Source organism: Haplochromis burtoni, unplaced genomic scaffold (genome assembly GCF_018398535.1).
Source record: "Haplochromis burtoni strain Fernald_Lab_line unplaced genomic scaffold, NCSU_Asbu1 Contig_298, whole genome shotgun sequence".
NCBI lineage: Eukaryota > Metazoa > Chordata > Actinopteri > Cichliformes > Cichlidae > Haplochromis > Haplochromis burtoni.
The window spans coordinates 160,423-176,799 of record NW_024582659.1 but is presented as its reverse complement, the minus strand read 5'-3'; the positions used below and the strand labels follow the sequence as shown (position 1 = coordinate 176,799).

General features: G+C 40.4%; 2 protein-coding genes across 2 annotated transcripts; both read left to right on the top strand.

Moving 5' to 3' along the window:
- Positions 1 to 893: 893 nt before the first annotated feature.
- LOC102305342 (bile salt-activated lipase) lies at positions 894 to 4,169 on the top strand. The gene is made up of 11 exons (XM_005941360.3): positions 894 to 1,045; positions 1,299 to 1,446; positions 1,683 to 1,802; positions 1,871 to 2,068; positions 2,178 to 2,308; positions 2,408 to 2,515; positions 2,639 to 2,753; positions 2,895 to 3,081; positions 3,225 to 3,428; positions 3,563 to 3,772; positions 3,886 to 4,169. The coding sequence occupies exons 1-11, from the start codon at positions 980 to 982 to the stop codon at positions 4,067 to 4,069; spliced, it is 1,671 nt and encodes a 556-aa protein (XP_005941422.1). The 5' UTR covers positions 894 to 979; the 3' UTR covers positions 4,070 to 4,169.
- Positions 4,170 to 6,589: 2,420 nt separating this feature from the next.
- LOC102305033 (bile salt-activated lipase) lies at positions 6,590 to 13,104 on the top strand. The gene is made up of 11 exons (XM_005941359.2): positions 6,590 to 6,709; positions 6,834 to 6,981; positions 7,209 to 7,328; positions 9,504 to 9,701; positions 9,813 to 9,943; positions 11,294 to 11,401; positions 11,519 to 11,633; positions 11,832 to 12,018; positions 12,142 to 12,345; positions 12,502 to 12,711; positions 12,835 to 13,104. Exons 1-11 carry the CDS (start codon positions 6,644 to 6,646, stop codon positions 13,016 to 13,018), a joined length of 1,671 nt encoding a protein of 556 aa, XP_005941421.1. The 5' UTR covers positions 6,590 to 6,643; the 3' UTR covers positions 13,019 to 13,104.
- The last annotated feature ends 3,273 nt before the right edge of the window (positions 13,105 to 16,377 follow it).

Here is a 16,377-nt window from a genome sequence, read left to right as displayed (position 1 = left end):
CAGCAGCTTTCCAATGTCAAAAGCTGGTTTTGTGGTGCTGCTGCTGTCAGTTCATGTGGCCCTGAATGTTCCTTCTTTTTTAAAATTTTAACCTTTGAAATTAAGGAATATTTGGCTGTTCTTGTTTATACGACCAACACTGAAAAAAAGGGGGGTTGAACACGTTATGGTGAAGTCACATGCATGTTTTGTAGTGTATCTTCTGTATAGTTTTCACCCTGTTAAGGAGATACTAGTGTAAGGCTGTTCTGATTCTCAGCATACGGCCTGTCTTTTCCTTTGCAATTCTCCTGCCCACTTTTCCTTTTCAAGCCAAGTGGTTAGAGGTTAAAGGTTAAGGCAAAACACAGTCTGAGTATCAGATGATAAGTAAGGAAAAACATATATATTGTGTCATGGTATTCCTTTTTTAATACAGTGACTTTTTGAAGTATTTAAACTAAATACAAGCCAAACACAATATTGGTGGCATCTGCACCTCCAGATATTCTTTAGATGTAGAGAAAACCTGCAAATAGAAGAAGTGCAGAACATAAAATAAAAAGAGACTATTTTTCTTTTTTTCCCCAAGAAAGATTTTAATAACACCAGTTAACTCCAGCTAATTTTCATGAGTATGTATCGGAATTAGTTTTTCTGTTGACTAAGAATAAAAGTATTTGTGCTCCTTGTTTATCATTTGTAATCTTATTGTATATTTATAAATAATTATAAATAGCTTACCTACTTATTAGAGCAGACATTAAAAGAGATGTCTCATGATAACTACCATTAACCTTTTTTTTTTTTTAGTCGATTTTGGTTTTCTAGTTAAATGTGGGGAAGTTTGGGGGAAGATGTAGTGTATACAAGGTGGTTAAATATTATTCAACAGTGAGAAAACCAGGGGCCACGGACTCCACGTTGGTCAGATGTTGTGCAATGTTGGTTCCTTTATAAAAGTCTGGCTGACAATCAGGGAAATTCTGACAGCTTGATCATGATGCTGAAGCTGGGGGTTTTGTTTGCCGTTGCTGTTTTTCTGGAGACGGCCTCTGCAGCCTCTGTAAGTATCACATAAAATGTATTTTTCATGTTTACAGACTTTCTTTTGGATATCTCTAAAGGTTTCACTGTGCAGAATATGTTTCAAGTTTGGTTGTGCACTGATAATTCAGCTGTGACTGCGTGATTACAAAATGTGTAATTTTGTTACACTAAGTATCGTGCTCAATTTAATCAGTGTGGTAAAAAACCCAAACATCCATCTTTTTTTATGGCTCACATATTTAGTCCATTTATTGCCTTAATCTCTGTAGCTTGGTGTGGTGCAAACTGAGGGAGGGATGGTTGAGGGTGAAACAATTAGTCTTGGATTATCCCGTTCCATGGACATCTTCAAGGGAATTCCCTTTGCTGACATTCCTGGAAGGTTTGAGAAACCAAAGCGTCACCCTGGTTGGGGAGGTGGGTGGACAGCATTTTTCACTAGATTTGACCTCTTTAGCAATTATGTTTGAAACTCACAGAAGCTTTTTCTGTTCATTTCCTTTTAAATATGTTTCATCTTCTGCTTGCAAAGGGAAATAAGCATTCGCTAAGGCCAGCTCTGTGTGAATAAATATGTAATAATAACATACTTGATGCTTCATGGTAATCTTAAATGATAACACACTACTCTTTTAATGTGTGTTTCTGGTCAGGTGTTCTAAAGGCCACACAGTACAGAGACGAGTGCCTTCAGCTGAACTTCTTCCAGAATAGCTACGTAGGCAGTGAGGACTGTCTGTACCTTAACATTTGGGTTCCTCATGGCAGCTCAGGTAAAGACAGAAGCCAAAAATGTTTATATATTAAATTAGACCAGTGCTAATTGTCTTCATCCCTCTAGTATCTTCTGGTCTCCCTGTCATGGTTTGGATCTACGGAGGAGGCTTCATGATTGGAGGCTCCATGGGGCCTTACTACCTGGATAACTACATGTACTATGGAAAGGAGATAGCAGACAGAGGGAATGTTATTGTAGTGACACTTGGGTACCGTGTGGGACCTATGGGCTTCATGAGCACTGGAGATTCTGATTTACCTGGTAGGTACACACATCTTATAGAGCCTGGTACATGCTGGACTGCCAATACAGAAATACTTCCATTTAAATAGTGATTCTTTCCACAAACTTGATTATATTTAATCCTCAGGAAACTACGGTTTGTGGGATCAGCAGGCCGCCATCGCCTGGGTGCACAGAAACATCCGCTCATTTGGAGGCGACCCTGACAACATCACTGTCTTTGGAGAATCTGCAGGTGGAGTTAGTGTTAGCTTCCAGGTGAGAGTATTTGTTCTTTTTCTGACCATCTATCCATAGGTGGAACTCATTTCAAAGCAGATAGTGAAATATGTATTTCTCCTGACATTCCACCTACAGACTCTCACTCCCCACAATAAAGGGATCATCAGGAGAGCCATCTCCCAGAGTGGGGTGGCACTTTGCCCCTGGGCACTCAACAGAAACCCTCGTAGGTTTGCTGAGGAGGTACATAGCAGCTTCTTTACATATAACCACTTTTTTTTTTTTTGATCAAGTAAGGAAATAATAATACAAAACATATGCATAAAACATGGGGGTAATTACAGATAATTTGCACCCACTCTGCAGGTTGCTCGGAAGGTCAACTGCCCAACTGATAACAGAATGGCTTCCTGTCTGAAGATGACTGATCCTGGGACCCTAACAAAGGCGGGAACTGTGAATTTGCTTAGTTCACCTGATCGTAAGGACTACGTTCCACAAAACCTAATTTATACGTGATGAAAACAGTTCTGCTTAAATTACCCACCAAATTATATTCATACTAATTATTGCACAATTTCTGGCATATATATAATGATTTCTGATTGTGTGCATATCTTAGAGCCCCTTGTGTTGAACCTGGAGATAGCCCCTGTGATCGATGGTGATTTCTTGCCGGACGATCCTTCCAACTTGTTCCACAATGCAGCTGAAATTGACTACATTGCTGGAGTCAACAACATGGACGGGCATATGTTCACCAATTTTGATGTTCCATCAGTCAACCTTGATCTGGTTGTCACCCCTACGTGAGTTTGAGTGCTTTGATCAGCTTTGGAGTGATTTGGAATTGCATCATGAAACAATTTCAAACAACTTACACATCGCAAAACGGTAAACCATGATTTGGTGGCAGTAAGGAATTTTATCAGTTCTCTCTTTCTGATTGCAGTAACGATGTGAGGAGGCTTTTGGCTGCCTTGACAAAGGAGAAGGGTGAGTCTGGCCTGAACAATGCCTACTCCACGTATACCTCAAATTGGGGAAGTTTTCCCACCTGGGATACCATCAAGAAAACCATTGTTGATATTGAAACAGACTACATTTTCCTGGTTCCTACACAGGCTGCCCTTTATCTTCATGCTGACCATGCCACGTGAGAATGTGACCTTGAAATACAGATGTCACAGTTTATCTAATTAATTACTTACGAGATAAAAATACATATTTTTTTAGCAGCGGTGGAGTTATCATCACATTAATTTTCCTGTTCTTTTTGTCTCATCAAAGAACTGGTCGCACCTACTCCTACCTCTTCTCTGAGCCCAACCTTCTGGGCGGTCCTTTATTGCCCTACCCAAGCTGGATGGGAGCTGACCACGCTGACGACCTGCAGTACGTGTTTGGAAAGCCCTTCAGCTCACCACTTGTATACTGGCCAAGCCATCGCCGTGTCTCTGACTATTTGATCTCCTACTGGACCAACTTTGCCAAAACTGGGTATAATTCTGCAAACACAGATTTTTGCGTCAAAGAAATCAAACAACTGAATCACTTATTGTAATACAAATTAAAAACACATCAGTGATGTTTTCAATTTCTCTGATCAACAGAGATCCTAACAAGGGAGATTCAGCCGTGCCTGCTTCCTGGCCAACATTCACCAGAAGTGGTGAAAAGTTCCTGGAGATCAATTCTGACATGAACCAGAATTACATAAGGCAGGAAATGAGGCTGCGTTATGTGCATTTCTGGACCAGCATGCTGCCCAGCCTTCCCACAGTCACCTCTGAATAAGGGGCATGTACTATTCACTGTGGACATGTGCAGACATGTAGATCTAAATAAAGTATCAGTATCAGTGCTAGTTCATGAAAAATAAACATATTAGAGAAAATATGGTTGTCTTAGTTTTATTTGATCAACTATCAGGGGTTTCTATAATGTTTTCATCATATCTATTTTAATTCTTTCTTTTTGATTATATTATCCCTCTGTTCAGCACTTTGGCAGACACTTGATGTGGTTTAAATGTGCTAAATAAAGATGACTTTTGAATTTGCACCTGAAGCTCTAAATATGTGGAGACAAAAGGGCTAGCAAGCTAATGATAGCTTCATACCTTGCAAAGTTAGTTTAAGCACCCTTAGCTCAAAGGCCAGTTCAATTCAATTCAATTCATGTTGTTAATACAACAATATACACAGTATACAGCGAATCGAAATGCCATTTCACCCAAAGCCGCCCATAGTGCATTTATAAGAATATCAAAATATATCTACAACGGATATAAAACTAGAAATTACAAATAATAATAACTCACAAAATTTAAATAAAATGAAAAAGATAAAAAGGCCCTAATACTAACTATATCTATGTAAGATAAACAAGGACAGGACAAGAGACAATACAGCTCAGAGTGCTTTAACACTGGGTTAAATTTTCTACGGTTCCTCATATTTTTCTCTTCTTAAAAAGTGAAATGGTTCCTTTTTTTCCTGTGTTTAGTGATTTTGTGGTCCCAGATACCGATCATGTCACCACCCAATGCCCACATTCATAATGAGTATTTCACTCAGCAAATTTGGCCACCTCATCCTTAAAAGATAATTCACCTGTTATTATGTCACGAAGGGAGACAGTGATTTGACTTGTGTAAGAAATGTGTCAGCTAGTAGGATTTTATTTTCTCCTCCAGCGCCGGCAATATTAGCATCGAATGCATGATGCACATCTCTTATTCTAGCACATCCCAAAGGTGCTCAACTGGATTTAGGTTTTGTTTTTGTGGAGGCCATTTAAGCACATTGGACTCAATTGGAAACCAATTTGAGATGACCTGGGCTTGTAGTCTTTGGCCTGTAGAATACCTGACCAGAAACACACATTTAAAGAGTTGAATATTACATTTGAAAAAACATCAGGATACGTTATGTATATTAGTCTCATTGTGCTTTATCTCTTTAGCTGGTGCATACCGAGGGCTTCAGCCTTCCCACAGTGGGCTCTGAAGAAGGAGCATGTGCTATCCACTGTGGACATGTGCAGACATGTTGATCTAAAAGTATCAGTATCAGTGCTAGTTCATTAAAAATTAGCATAGCAGAGACAAATATGGTTGTCTTAGTTTTATTTGATCTATTTGAATTTACACCTGAAGCTCTAAATATATATATGTGGAGATGCCAGGGCTAGCAAGCTAATGATAGCTTCATACCTAACAAACCTAAAAGTCAACTCCTCTGATGTTTGACATCAACAAGGCATTTTTCACCCTGCTGCTCACTGGTCATTTTCTCATTTTCAGACCATGCCTTTGAACCCTAGAGATGATTGTGAGGGAAACTCCCAGTAGATCAGCAGTTTCTGAAATACACAGACTAGCATCAACAACCAAGTCATATTCAAAGTCACTTAAATTGCTTTTCTTTGCCATTTGGGGGTCAGCAGGTCATCTGGACCATGCTTACATCCCTAAACGCAATAGTTGCTGTCATGTGATTGGCTGACTAGATATGTGGCAGGTGAGTGTCATGCACATGCAGACACTGTTGCTGTATATGCACGGACCCCATAGGTGTATAGATTATGTCACAGATAAAATCAGTAGCCGTGGAAAAGCACATAAGAGATAACGCTGACTCAGCAAATTTGCACTTTATAGTAGAAATAGTTATTAATTGTAGGCTACAATAAAGGCATTTACAGTTCAGTTTTGAAGCATTCAAAACATAATGGTTAACTTTTCAGATTGGCTAGAGGAGTGTGACTCTGTGCACAGTCTGACAGCTGTGTAAACTCAATAGAGGATGGTTTCCTGATAAATAGTGGGGGAAAACTCAAAGTCACACGTGAAAGATTAATCACTTGCATGTCTTACGAAGGCTCTGGTCAGGACTGTAACACAATCTCTGTCTGTTTTGTTTGTGTGTTTTTTTGAACCAGCTCTCTATTTTTGAAGTAATTCATTAAATTAAAAAACGAGATGCCAAACATAATACTAGTAGCCTTCTTTGCATGTCCAGAATCAGACTGTCATTATTTGTCTGCGTGAAATATTTCAAAATACATCCTGACCTGTGGTCATTCTTACACATTAGGCAACTTACATGAACATTTGGCTAAATTTGTCTCTCTGCTCACTGAGTCTAAAACAACTTATTTTCCTTCTCGAAAATATGGAAATTAATGATATAATGATATGATACACGGGAAGTATTTGGGAAGGTGTAATGTACACAAGGTGGTTAAATATTATGTAACTGTGAGAAAAGCAGGCCCACGAACTTCACACAGGTCAGATGTTGTCCAGGGGAGGAGTCCGCTTTATAAAAGTCAGGGTGACAATCGGTGCCATTCTGCCAGTTACTCATGATGCTGACGCTGGGGATTTTGATAGCTGTTGCTTTGTTTCTAGAGACGGCCTCTGCGGCCTCTGTAAGTGTTACACAAAATGTGTATTTTTCATGTTTACAGGATTTTTTGTCATCTTGTTGTGCAAAGACTATTTAGCTACAAATGTATCAACATTTTTTAATCTCATTGTGCTTTATCTCTTTAGCTTGGTGTGGTGCAGACCGAGGGAGGGAAGGTTGAGGGAAAATCGAAGAGTCTGGGATCAGGCCGATCCATGGATATCTTCTTGGGGATTCCCTTTGCTGATGCTCCTGGAACATTTGAGAAACCAAAGCCTCACCGTGGTTGGGATGGTAGGTAGACTGATTAAGTTTCTCATCAGTCTTTAGCTGTTATCTCTGAAACTCTCAGCAGCCTTTTCTGCATGTCTCCTGTTAACTTTAATCAGTCAATAGAAAATTACTTCTACTACTTGCAAAGGTAGGCAAGCTAAGACCTGCGCTGTGTGAAGTAACATACACATGTATCCTGATAATTTTTCAAATGTAATATTTAACTCTTTTAATGTGTTTCTGGTCAGGTATTCTACAGGCCACAGACTACAAGCCCAGATGCCTTCAGTTGAACCTTGTGATGACTGACTACATCGGCAGTACAGACTGCCTGTACCTTAACATCTGGGTTCCTCATGGCAGCTCAGGTAAAAACAGAAATGCACAAAAGTTTATTTTAGTGCTGGGCAACGATTAAATTTTTAAAATTGTGATCGCATGAATTGCATGATTCTCTGCGAGAACACGCAGGAAAAGGCCGCAGGTTGGACTCAAACCCAGGCCCACTGCTCTCCAGCCATACACCTGCTCACCCACTGAGCTAAACCGGCACCCATAGCACTGCTATATGAGAAGTGCTCATCTCATATAGCGGATGTGCTATATGAGTTAGCAACGTTGCTATCAGTTAGCAACGCCTTTAAAGAAATAAGGTGCTTTTTAACAGCACTAATTCCTTAACACAGTAGCAGTTAAAACACTTCTTGTCGATCTCAACATAAACATGAATCTAATCAGATCCAACAAAGAATCACGAGCATAACTTTATAACAAGCACCTTTTGATCAACAGCAATTTAACATTTATAAATATGTTGATTTTTTTCAGGTACCACCAGAAACATTTTCTGTTGTCAGGGAGATGTTCAAGATCATTTACTGTCAAAGGACTTTTATTCTGTGAAGTCTGTTTATTCTTGATTTCCAGTGGAGAATCTCAGTCAACCCCCCCGCCCCAAAACCCACCTTCAGTAATCTAGATTGAGTTGACAAAATTTACTGCATTTATCTATTCCTCTAAATTGAAATTTTCTTACTCTTTGGCACTCTCTTCTGTTTTCGCTGCAGTCAGAGCATGCAAACGCAGCTCCCACTGTTCATCAATATAATGTACTGCAACTCTCAGGTAATTATGGTTACCTAGTGACATCCACTAGATTCCAGAGGGAGCAACAGCTAGTGCACATAATGACACAGTTGCTTTCATAGTGCTCTCCTTTTTGTACAGCTTGTGAATTCTGGTGTGTCTTGAGGGAGGCTCATCAGACCGACATCTTCCACGATAATAATGGACTTGCAGTTTGTAGCTAGCCACTTTGTTATGGCGATTGTTAGCTTCTCCCGTTTTGTTTAACTATACTTCTCCTACAAGCTGCATCCAATGTAGTCTGCCGATCCTCCTGCCACTGTTTGTTTAAGTGGGTGTTTTGCTGGCATCAATAGCTTGTAATGCATTTAAGTGATACTTCAGACTTGAAGTACAGTGGTCCCTCGTTTATCGTGCAAGTTACGCTCTAAAAATAACCAGCGATAGGTGAAATCCATGAAGTAGTCAGCTTTATTTTTTACAGTTATTATAGATGTGTTAAGGCTGTAAAACCCCTCACTACACACTTTAGACACTTTTCTCAGACAGACATGAACATTTTCACACTTTTCTCTCTTGTTTAAACACTCTCAAAGTTCAAACCTTCGTAGAAAAATAAATCCAGTATTATAGAATGAAACCAAAGATCAAACCCTGTTTAATGCGCCTTATAATCTGGTGTGCCTTATGGTCCAAAAAATACAGTAACTTATACCTTCCTTCAGCATACCCAGAAGTCCAACTTTTTGTGCGGTGGTTAGCATCTTCCTCTGCCTTTTGGGTGCTACCACAGGTGCCTTTGACGGTGCAAAAGGTTTCGTTGACACTGTTGTGTTTGTTGGGGAGATAACTTACAAACATACAGTACAGCACGTAAGAGTCATACTGCTAGCGATCAAAGATTTATGTTAATTTGACAAGCTGAACACATTCTGTACTGTACAGGAGACACGGCATGAGATTGATTGACAATGGTCTACAGTCAATAAGAACGCAGAATACAATGCGCAGGGGAAAAAAAGGACGCAAAATTGCACACACACAAAAAAAAAATCTGTGAAACAGCGAGGCTGCAAAAGGTGAACCGCGTTATAGCGAGAGACCACTGTACTCCGATGATAAGAAAACTCAACTTTGCAGCTCTTACAAATAACTTTAGTTCTATCAACTCTGCCCTGCAGTACTATCGAGCCCACCATAAATGATCTCATTGGTTGAGATGCATAATGTCACCCATTTCAAGCCTGCACAGATCAACATCCCATCCCTCCTGTGACCCGTGGCTTTTTATGTTCTGAGGCAGTTAGCATGGACCTTCAAAATAAAATAATTGTCGTTATTAATCAATGAATGCGTTGATGTGATAATAACGCATTAACTTGCGCAGCCCTAGGTTATTTGTTTATTTTTTAATGTAAATTAGACAAAGACTAAATTTCACTAACTTTGTCCTCTAGTATCTGCCGGTCTCCCTGTCATGGTTTGGATCTATGGAGGAGGCTTCCTGGTTGGAGGCTCCATGGGTGCGAACTTCCTGGATAATTACCTGTACAGCGGACAGGAGATTGCAGACAGAGGGAATGTTATTGTAGTGACGGTGGGGTACCGTGTGGGAACACTGGGTTTCCTGAGCAGTGGAGACTCTGGCTTGCCTGGTAAGTTACACACACTTTACAGAGCCTGGTACATGCTAGGTTGCCATTTATAAAAATACTTCCATTAAAGCAGTGATTCTTCTCATGAGCTGAAATATATTTGATCCCCAGGAAACTACGGTTTGTGGGATCAGCAGGCTGCCATTGCTTGGGTACACAGAAACATCCGCTCATTTGGAGGTGACCCTGGCAACATCACCATCTTTGGGGAATCTGCAGGTGGAGCTAGTGTTAGCTTCCAGGTGAAAATACATTTCCACAGATATGTATATATACACACATACCGTATTTCCCGGACTACAAAGCACACCTAAATATTAGCCGCACAAGCTAAAATCAGGGGAAAATCCTGTTTTGTACATACATTAGCCGCACCTGACCAAAAGCCGCAGGTGTTTCAATGTTGACTTATCATATGTAAGAGAATATGCACAAAGGGAATTGTCAGGAAAGAGATGGCTGTTTGGAGACATCACTTTTATTAATATTTTGAAAAACAAGTTATGGGTACATATTTGCACATGTAGTACATAACAGTAGCCTACAGCACACCAGAAAAATAGATTCGGACTACCTTTTAGGCTCAGGTGCAGTGACACAGCTTTAACAAGAAGAAAAGTCAGTCATTCACCACCATCTTTCTCTTCTTCCTGCGCACTAAAACCACCAAAGTCCTCTTCTCCAGTGTCGGATACAAACAGGCTCAGGATGGCTTCGTCATCCACTCTTCTTCTCTCCTTCGTTGTCACTTTCAAAACCAAAGAAATCCTCGTTGTCAGTGTCAGAGTCGAACACCCTCAGAAGGGCCGTGGCGGTGTCCTCCTCTCCATCATGCAGCAGTCCAGCCCTTCAAAATCCGTTGGTGATCGTGGATGTTTTCACACTTTTCCACGCTGTCAGAATCCACCGGTGGAGTTGGGCATAACTTGCTTTTTGGGCATAACTTGCAAGTTTATCGCCGCTCATCATCCACGACTCCCGCTGAACGCGTACCGCTACTTTGAAGTTTGTTTTTCGCGCTACTTCGTACGGCACTACGTTGCCTGGCGGACGGACATGTGACTAACATACCACTCTTGAACCCCGATCCTTCCGCCAGGCAACGTAGTGCCGTACAACAGCGGAACACACAAAACAAATCGTCTTACGATATGACAAAAATCACGGACAATCCATAGAAAAGCCGCACCTGACTAAAAGCCGCAGGGTTCAAAGCTTGTGCAAAAAGTAGCGGCTTATAGCCCGACATTTACGGTATATCAAAATCCTTGGTTGTTAGAACCAGTGACCATATTTGGACAAGATTATAGAGTTTTGAGCTATAAACTCACACTGGCAACTTAGTTTGCAAGGAACTGAAGAAGCGAATTCCTGCACAAACTGTTTGCTAAAATAAAAACACTGTAAGCAACATCACAGTCAACAGATCAAATTTAGTCATTTATGTTGAGGTGACACTTACAGCAGACCTAGACCTGGTTCTCACCCATCTGCTACAGTGGTTACAATTGTTGGCTTGCTATTTGCACTGGAAACCATAAAGTTGTTGCACAAGATCAAACTAAGTATTCTTCCTAACCTTCCACCCACAGACTCTCACTCCCCACAATAAAGGCATCATCAGGAGAGCCATCTCCCAGAGTGGAGTGGCACTTTGCCCCTGGGGAATCAACAAGAACCCTCGCAAGTTCGCTGAGGAGGTACATAGCAGCTTCTCTGGATATAATCACTCTTTCGGAACAAATAATAGGAATACAAAATCTGTGTAAACAGCTTTAACAATAGCACATAATTATTAATTTACACCCACTCTGCAGGTTGCTCAGAAGGTCAAGTGCCCAACTGATAACAGAATGGCTGCCTGTTTGAAGATGGCTGATCCTGGAGCCCTAACACTGGCAGGCACTATCAGTTTGTCCGGTTCACCCGATAGTAAGGATTACATTCCACACAGCCTACTTTACATTCTCATTTTAGACACGATGAAAGCTTTTCTGACAAGATTGCTCACAAAGTTCAATGGGATACAAGCAAATCCAACAGTTTAAACTATATGCTGGCTAACACAGTATATATAAAACAAAGTTTGTTCTGCATATAGTACATGTTCTAATTGTCTGCATTTCTCAGACCCCATTGTCTTCAACCTGATCCTGTCTCCTGTGATTGATGGGGACTTCTTGCCAGAAGATCCTTCCCACTTGTTCCACAATGCAGCTGAAATTGATTACATTGCTGGAGTCAATGACATGGACGGGCATATTTTCACTGCTTTAGATGTTCCGTCAATCAACTCGGATCTAATTAGCACCCCTATGTGAGTTTGAGCCATTTGATCAGTTGAAACAATAACAATGCCAACATGGATGTAACACTATATCAAAACTTAGGTGACAGTAAGGTGTTTTATCAGACCTTAATCCTCACTTTCGGATTTCAGTGACGATGTGAGGAGGCTCTTGGGAGCGTACACAAAGGAGAAGGGCACGGTTGGTCTGAACAATGCCTACTCCACCTATACTTCAAACTGGGGAAGCAATCCCAGCCAGGAGACCATCAAGAAAACCATTGTGGGAGTAGGAACGGACTACATCTTCCTGGTTCCTACACAGGCTGCCCTTTATCTACATGCTGACCATGCCACGTGAGAATATTATCTTGCAATACAGATGTCACAGTTTAATGAGATAATAGTGGTCTCAGTAAAATTTCATTCATATAAATAATTACAGAAATGAAAGTCAAATAGTTTTTGTCAGTTGTGTAGTTATTGTCACATCAATGTTTTTTCTCATTAAAGAACTGGGCGCACCTACTCCTACCTCTTCTCTGAGCCCAACCGTATGGGTGGTCTTATCATGCCCTACCCAAGCTGGATGGGAGCTGACCACGCTGACGACCTGCAGTACGTGTTTGGAAAGCCCTTCACCACACCACTTGGATACTGGCCAAGCCATCGCCGTGTCTCCGGCGCCATGATCTCCTACTGGACCAACTTTGCCAAAACTGGGTATAATTCTGCAGACACAAACGATTGTCAGAGTATCACAGAAACCAAACAACTAAACTAAGTATTGAAATATAAATTAAGCTGCTGTATTTATGTTTTACTTTTTTCTTTTTATGTCCACAGAGATCCCAACAACGGAGGCTCAAGCGTGCCTGTTAACTGGCCAACGTTCACCAGAAGTGCACCACAGTTCCTGGAGATCCATTCTGATATGGACAACAACTACGTGCAACAGAAAATGAGGATGCCTTACGTGAATTTCTGGACCAGGATCCTGCCCAGCCTTCCCACAGTTGTTTCAGAATAAGCATCATGTGCTGTCACCTGTGGATATGTGTAGACAAGTATTGCATCACTAGCTCATAAAAAATAAATGGATAGCAGACAAAAATACTAATCTGTTGGGTTTATATGATCATGTGTTTGGATTTACAATATGACCAGGGGTGCACATAAGTGGTCCGCAGGTGTGCATTTTCTGTCAAAATAAAAGACGCGCACCAGATAAGAAGTTGCAACACGCGTTTGCGTACATAAGATTTTCTGGAGGAGGACAAACATTTGTTTAGAACTCTTAAAGATGTCCAAGAAGCAAGCTCCTTTACGCAATTACTTTGATGTTCCTCCACCTCCAAAGAAATGTCAGAAGGACAATGTCAGAACCCCTTTTCCGAGAATGGAAAAGGGGTTGCAGGAGGTGAGCTGGCTTCAAACAAATGATGAACGCACAGAGTTTTGGTGCAGAATATGCAGTGAAAAAACCACTCTAGCAGACAAAAACAGTGGTTATCGTTCCCACCAACTTGTACCTGAGTATACACACTATCTCACTCTGTCTCTCTCTCACACAGACACACACTGTGTAAATGCAAAAATTGTATAGTACAGGAATAATCAACAGTATTAACTGTATCATTCCAGTGCCATGAACAGCAATCTCAAACGGAAGTTGGGTGAAGTCCATTAACTACAGGTCTTCACTGTGGTCACTGTACCAAACCAGCACACTAATGAATAGAATTCCTCATTCAATAACTATTTCTAATGGACCAGCTTCTCGATATATCCTACATATCTTATTGTTTGCACTGAAGCACCGCAGCAATTTCCTAATGTTGTAAACCTCAACATCTGGCAATAAACCCCATTCTGATTCTGATTCTGATTCTGATACATCAGTCCTTCCAAAAAACAAACTATTGTTGAATCTGAATGTCATCTTTCTGGCTTTGCACTCAGCAAAGTAATTGACAACATTACTCAAGTCCAAATTTCTAGTGGTACACTTATCTTGCACTCTTTTGTCCTATATGTAAATGTAATTTATAACTGCGCCAACAAACTGTTTCATAGTTGATGTCAAGAGGTTCATTGGGCTTTTCCACAAATGACAGTGTTAGACAGACAGTTAGGAAGTACATGTAATATACTTCCCACTATGCCCCAAACCATTAAAACTAGGGGTGTATGGCGTTACTTTTGTGCCATTATTCTGAGCGCACATAAAAAACATTTGCAGGTGCATGTGTTGCATTTTGAGGAGAAATTTATTTTGAGCTATAAAAAGCTAAATTTGAGTGAACAAAACTCGTTGCTGTGTGCAAAACATGTATTTCAGTGTTTGCTATTATCCATACACACAATAGCAGCCCCTCTCGCTCAGTTTTTGCATTTGTGCTCGCTCCCTTAATCGATGTAATCAACTTTAATTTAATGCAAGTGTAAAACAAATGCACAGAAATCAATTATTTTTCTACAATAATTAAATAGACTCAACATCTTTCTTCAACAGAACTGCAGACTGCACAGATGGTACCTTCCCAAAGGATAAAGTACTATAGCTTACTAGGATGTATATTAGACTTATTAGTTACTATATACAATAATGGATTTCTATACATTTAATCAGATGGCCACTTTTGTTGTAAAATTCAGATAATTATTTATTCAAAGTTTTTAAATGACATAACAAAGAAAAATATTTCTTTGTGCCCCCCTTTCCCTGTTAATGCCCAACCTGGCCCCCTGCACAGTTACCAGCTGTCAGCTACGTAGAAAAGGATCCTGGTGTTATTTGTCTCTCAGAAACAGTTCATAACTTCATAACTTATCCATGTCACCTAAAAGGTAAACCTGTTTCTCCATCACCTGTTCAGCTCTGATGATTCAGTAAGGACATCTCCTGGTTTCATCTTCATGTTTCCCTCTCACCAGATGTCCAAACAGATATCATGACCAGCAGCTTTTACAGCTGTGGCTCCAGCAAACCTCAGCTGATACTAGAAAGTAATATTAAATACATTCTAACAACAGCTTATCATGCTTAAACGCGCTGCTGTTGTTTATCCGCTGGTCTCCTCTTTCTAGCGCAAAGTGGGCGATAAACAAACAAGAAAGACGGGACTTGCGGCAGAAAAGCCGATCAGCTGATCATTGATCAGTTTCATGTTTGAAGTAATAACAGGAGAGGAAGGGGGAGTGAATGAGAGAAGTAGATGCAACTGCGCAGCAAAGACAAAAATGTCTATTTTTTAATTCTAGCTGAAGTACGGGACAAATCGCTTCCTTTTCACCTCAATATAGAACTCCGATGGCCAGTCCAGCTGGGGCTCAATATATCAGTTATCAGTTATTAAGCTTAACGTGGAAATACTATGCAAACATTCAGGGATGAACTTACACACTTGCTTTACTTCTCTGGGATAGTTTTCGCCGAAATGAAATGCTGCGGTTAGGAAGCATGTAGCGAAGCTCCAAATACTCCAACAGACCGCCGACAGGTCTCGCAGACAACAGCCGCTCTATCACGTGACACATACTGCTCCGATGCGCCGAGCTGGGTTACGCCAAGTAGCGTGGTTTCTGAGATGATTTTGTGATACTTCGGATCGGATTACATTTTTTATTTCTCTCTGATATCCGATCCAGTAATTTAGGTCAGTATCGGACCGATACGTAATATCGGATCGGTCCATCTCTATCACAAATATTAGATCTTGAAACCACATTATCAAAACAAAGATTTTTTTTTTCTTTTAGGTATAACAGTTACATAATTGGTAAAATATACTATTCTGTGTTTTACCTGTCCCTTTCTCTCCTACACTACTGATAACTATTGGTCTCTCCCAGAGTCAGTGACCTAGTGGATACGGTACTTCCAGAATGAATGAAACAGGCATGACAGGAAAACAACAACAAAAAAAAATGGTAATGCGTACCGTATTTTTTGTACCACAAGGCACACCAGATTATAAGGTGCATTAAGCGAAACAAAACAGTCAGATAAGTCAAACTTTACTCAATTCATTCTTCTTGCTTCCTCCACTTCCGTACTATTGATTCATTAATGTTGAATTCTCTTGCAGCTGCTCTATTCCCATGTTGTTGCAGTGTATTAATGACTAACCTCGTATTGTGGATGGATTATCTCAGTTGTTCTCCCAACTGAAGTTTGGTCCGTTTACAGCATCTTACCATGCAACTGCATTTGTCCCTAACTATTGGGAACCCTTGGAACTTGGAAAAAAGTTAGCGTTCATCCTCCAGCTTTACTGTTTAGTAGAGGTGGGAATCACCATACATCCCACGATACTATATTATCACAATACTTAACGCACGATACGATATTATTGCAATTTTTAAAAATATTTTGCGATATTCAGA

What these genes read in the sequence shown, in the direction of transcription:
- LOC102305342 (XM_005941360.3), top strand. Translation starts at nt 980, where the DNA reads ATGATGCTGAAGCTGGGGGTTTTGTTTGCCGTTGCTGTTTTTCTGGAG. An exon ending in TGGAGATTCTGATTTACCTG is followed by an intron (nt 2,069 to 2,177) that starts GTAGGTACACAC and finishes TTTAATCCTCAG; the next exon opens with GAAACTACGGTTTGTGGGAT. An exon ending in CTTCATGCTGACCATGCCAC is followed by an intron (nt 3,429 to 3,562) that starts GTGAGAATGTGA and finishes GTCTCATCAAAG; the next exon opens with AACTGGTCGCACCTACTCCT.
- LOC102305033 (XM_005941359.2), top strand. Translation starts at nt 6,644, where the DNA reads ATGATGCTGACGCTGGGGATTTTGATAGCTGTTGCTTTGTTTCTAGAG. An exon ending in TGGAGACTCTGGCTTGCCTG is followed by an intron (nt 9,702 to 9,812) that starts GTAAGTTACACA and finishes TTTGATCCCCAG; the next exon opens with GAAACTACGGTTTGTGGGAT. An exon ending in CTACATGCTGACCATGCCAC is followed by an intron (nt 12,346 to 12,501) that starts GTGAGAATATTA and finishes TTCTCATTAAAG; the next exon opens with AACTGGGCGCACCTACTCCT.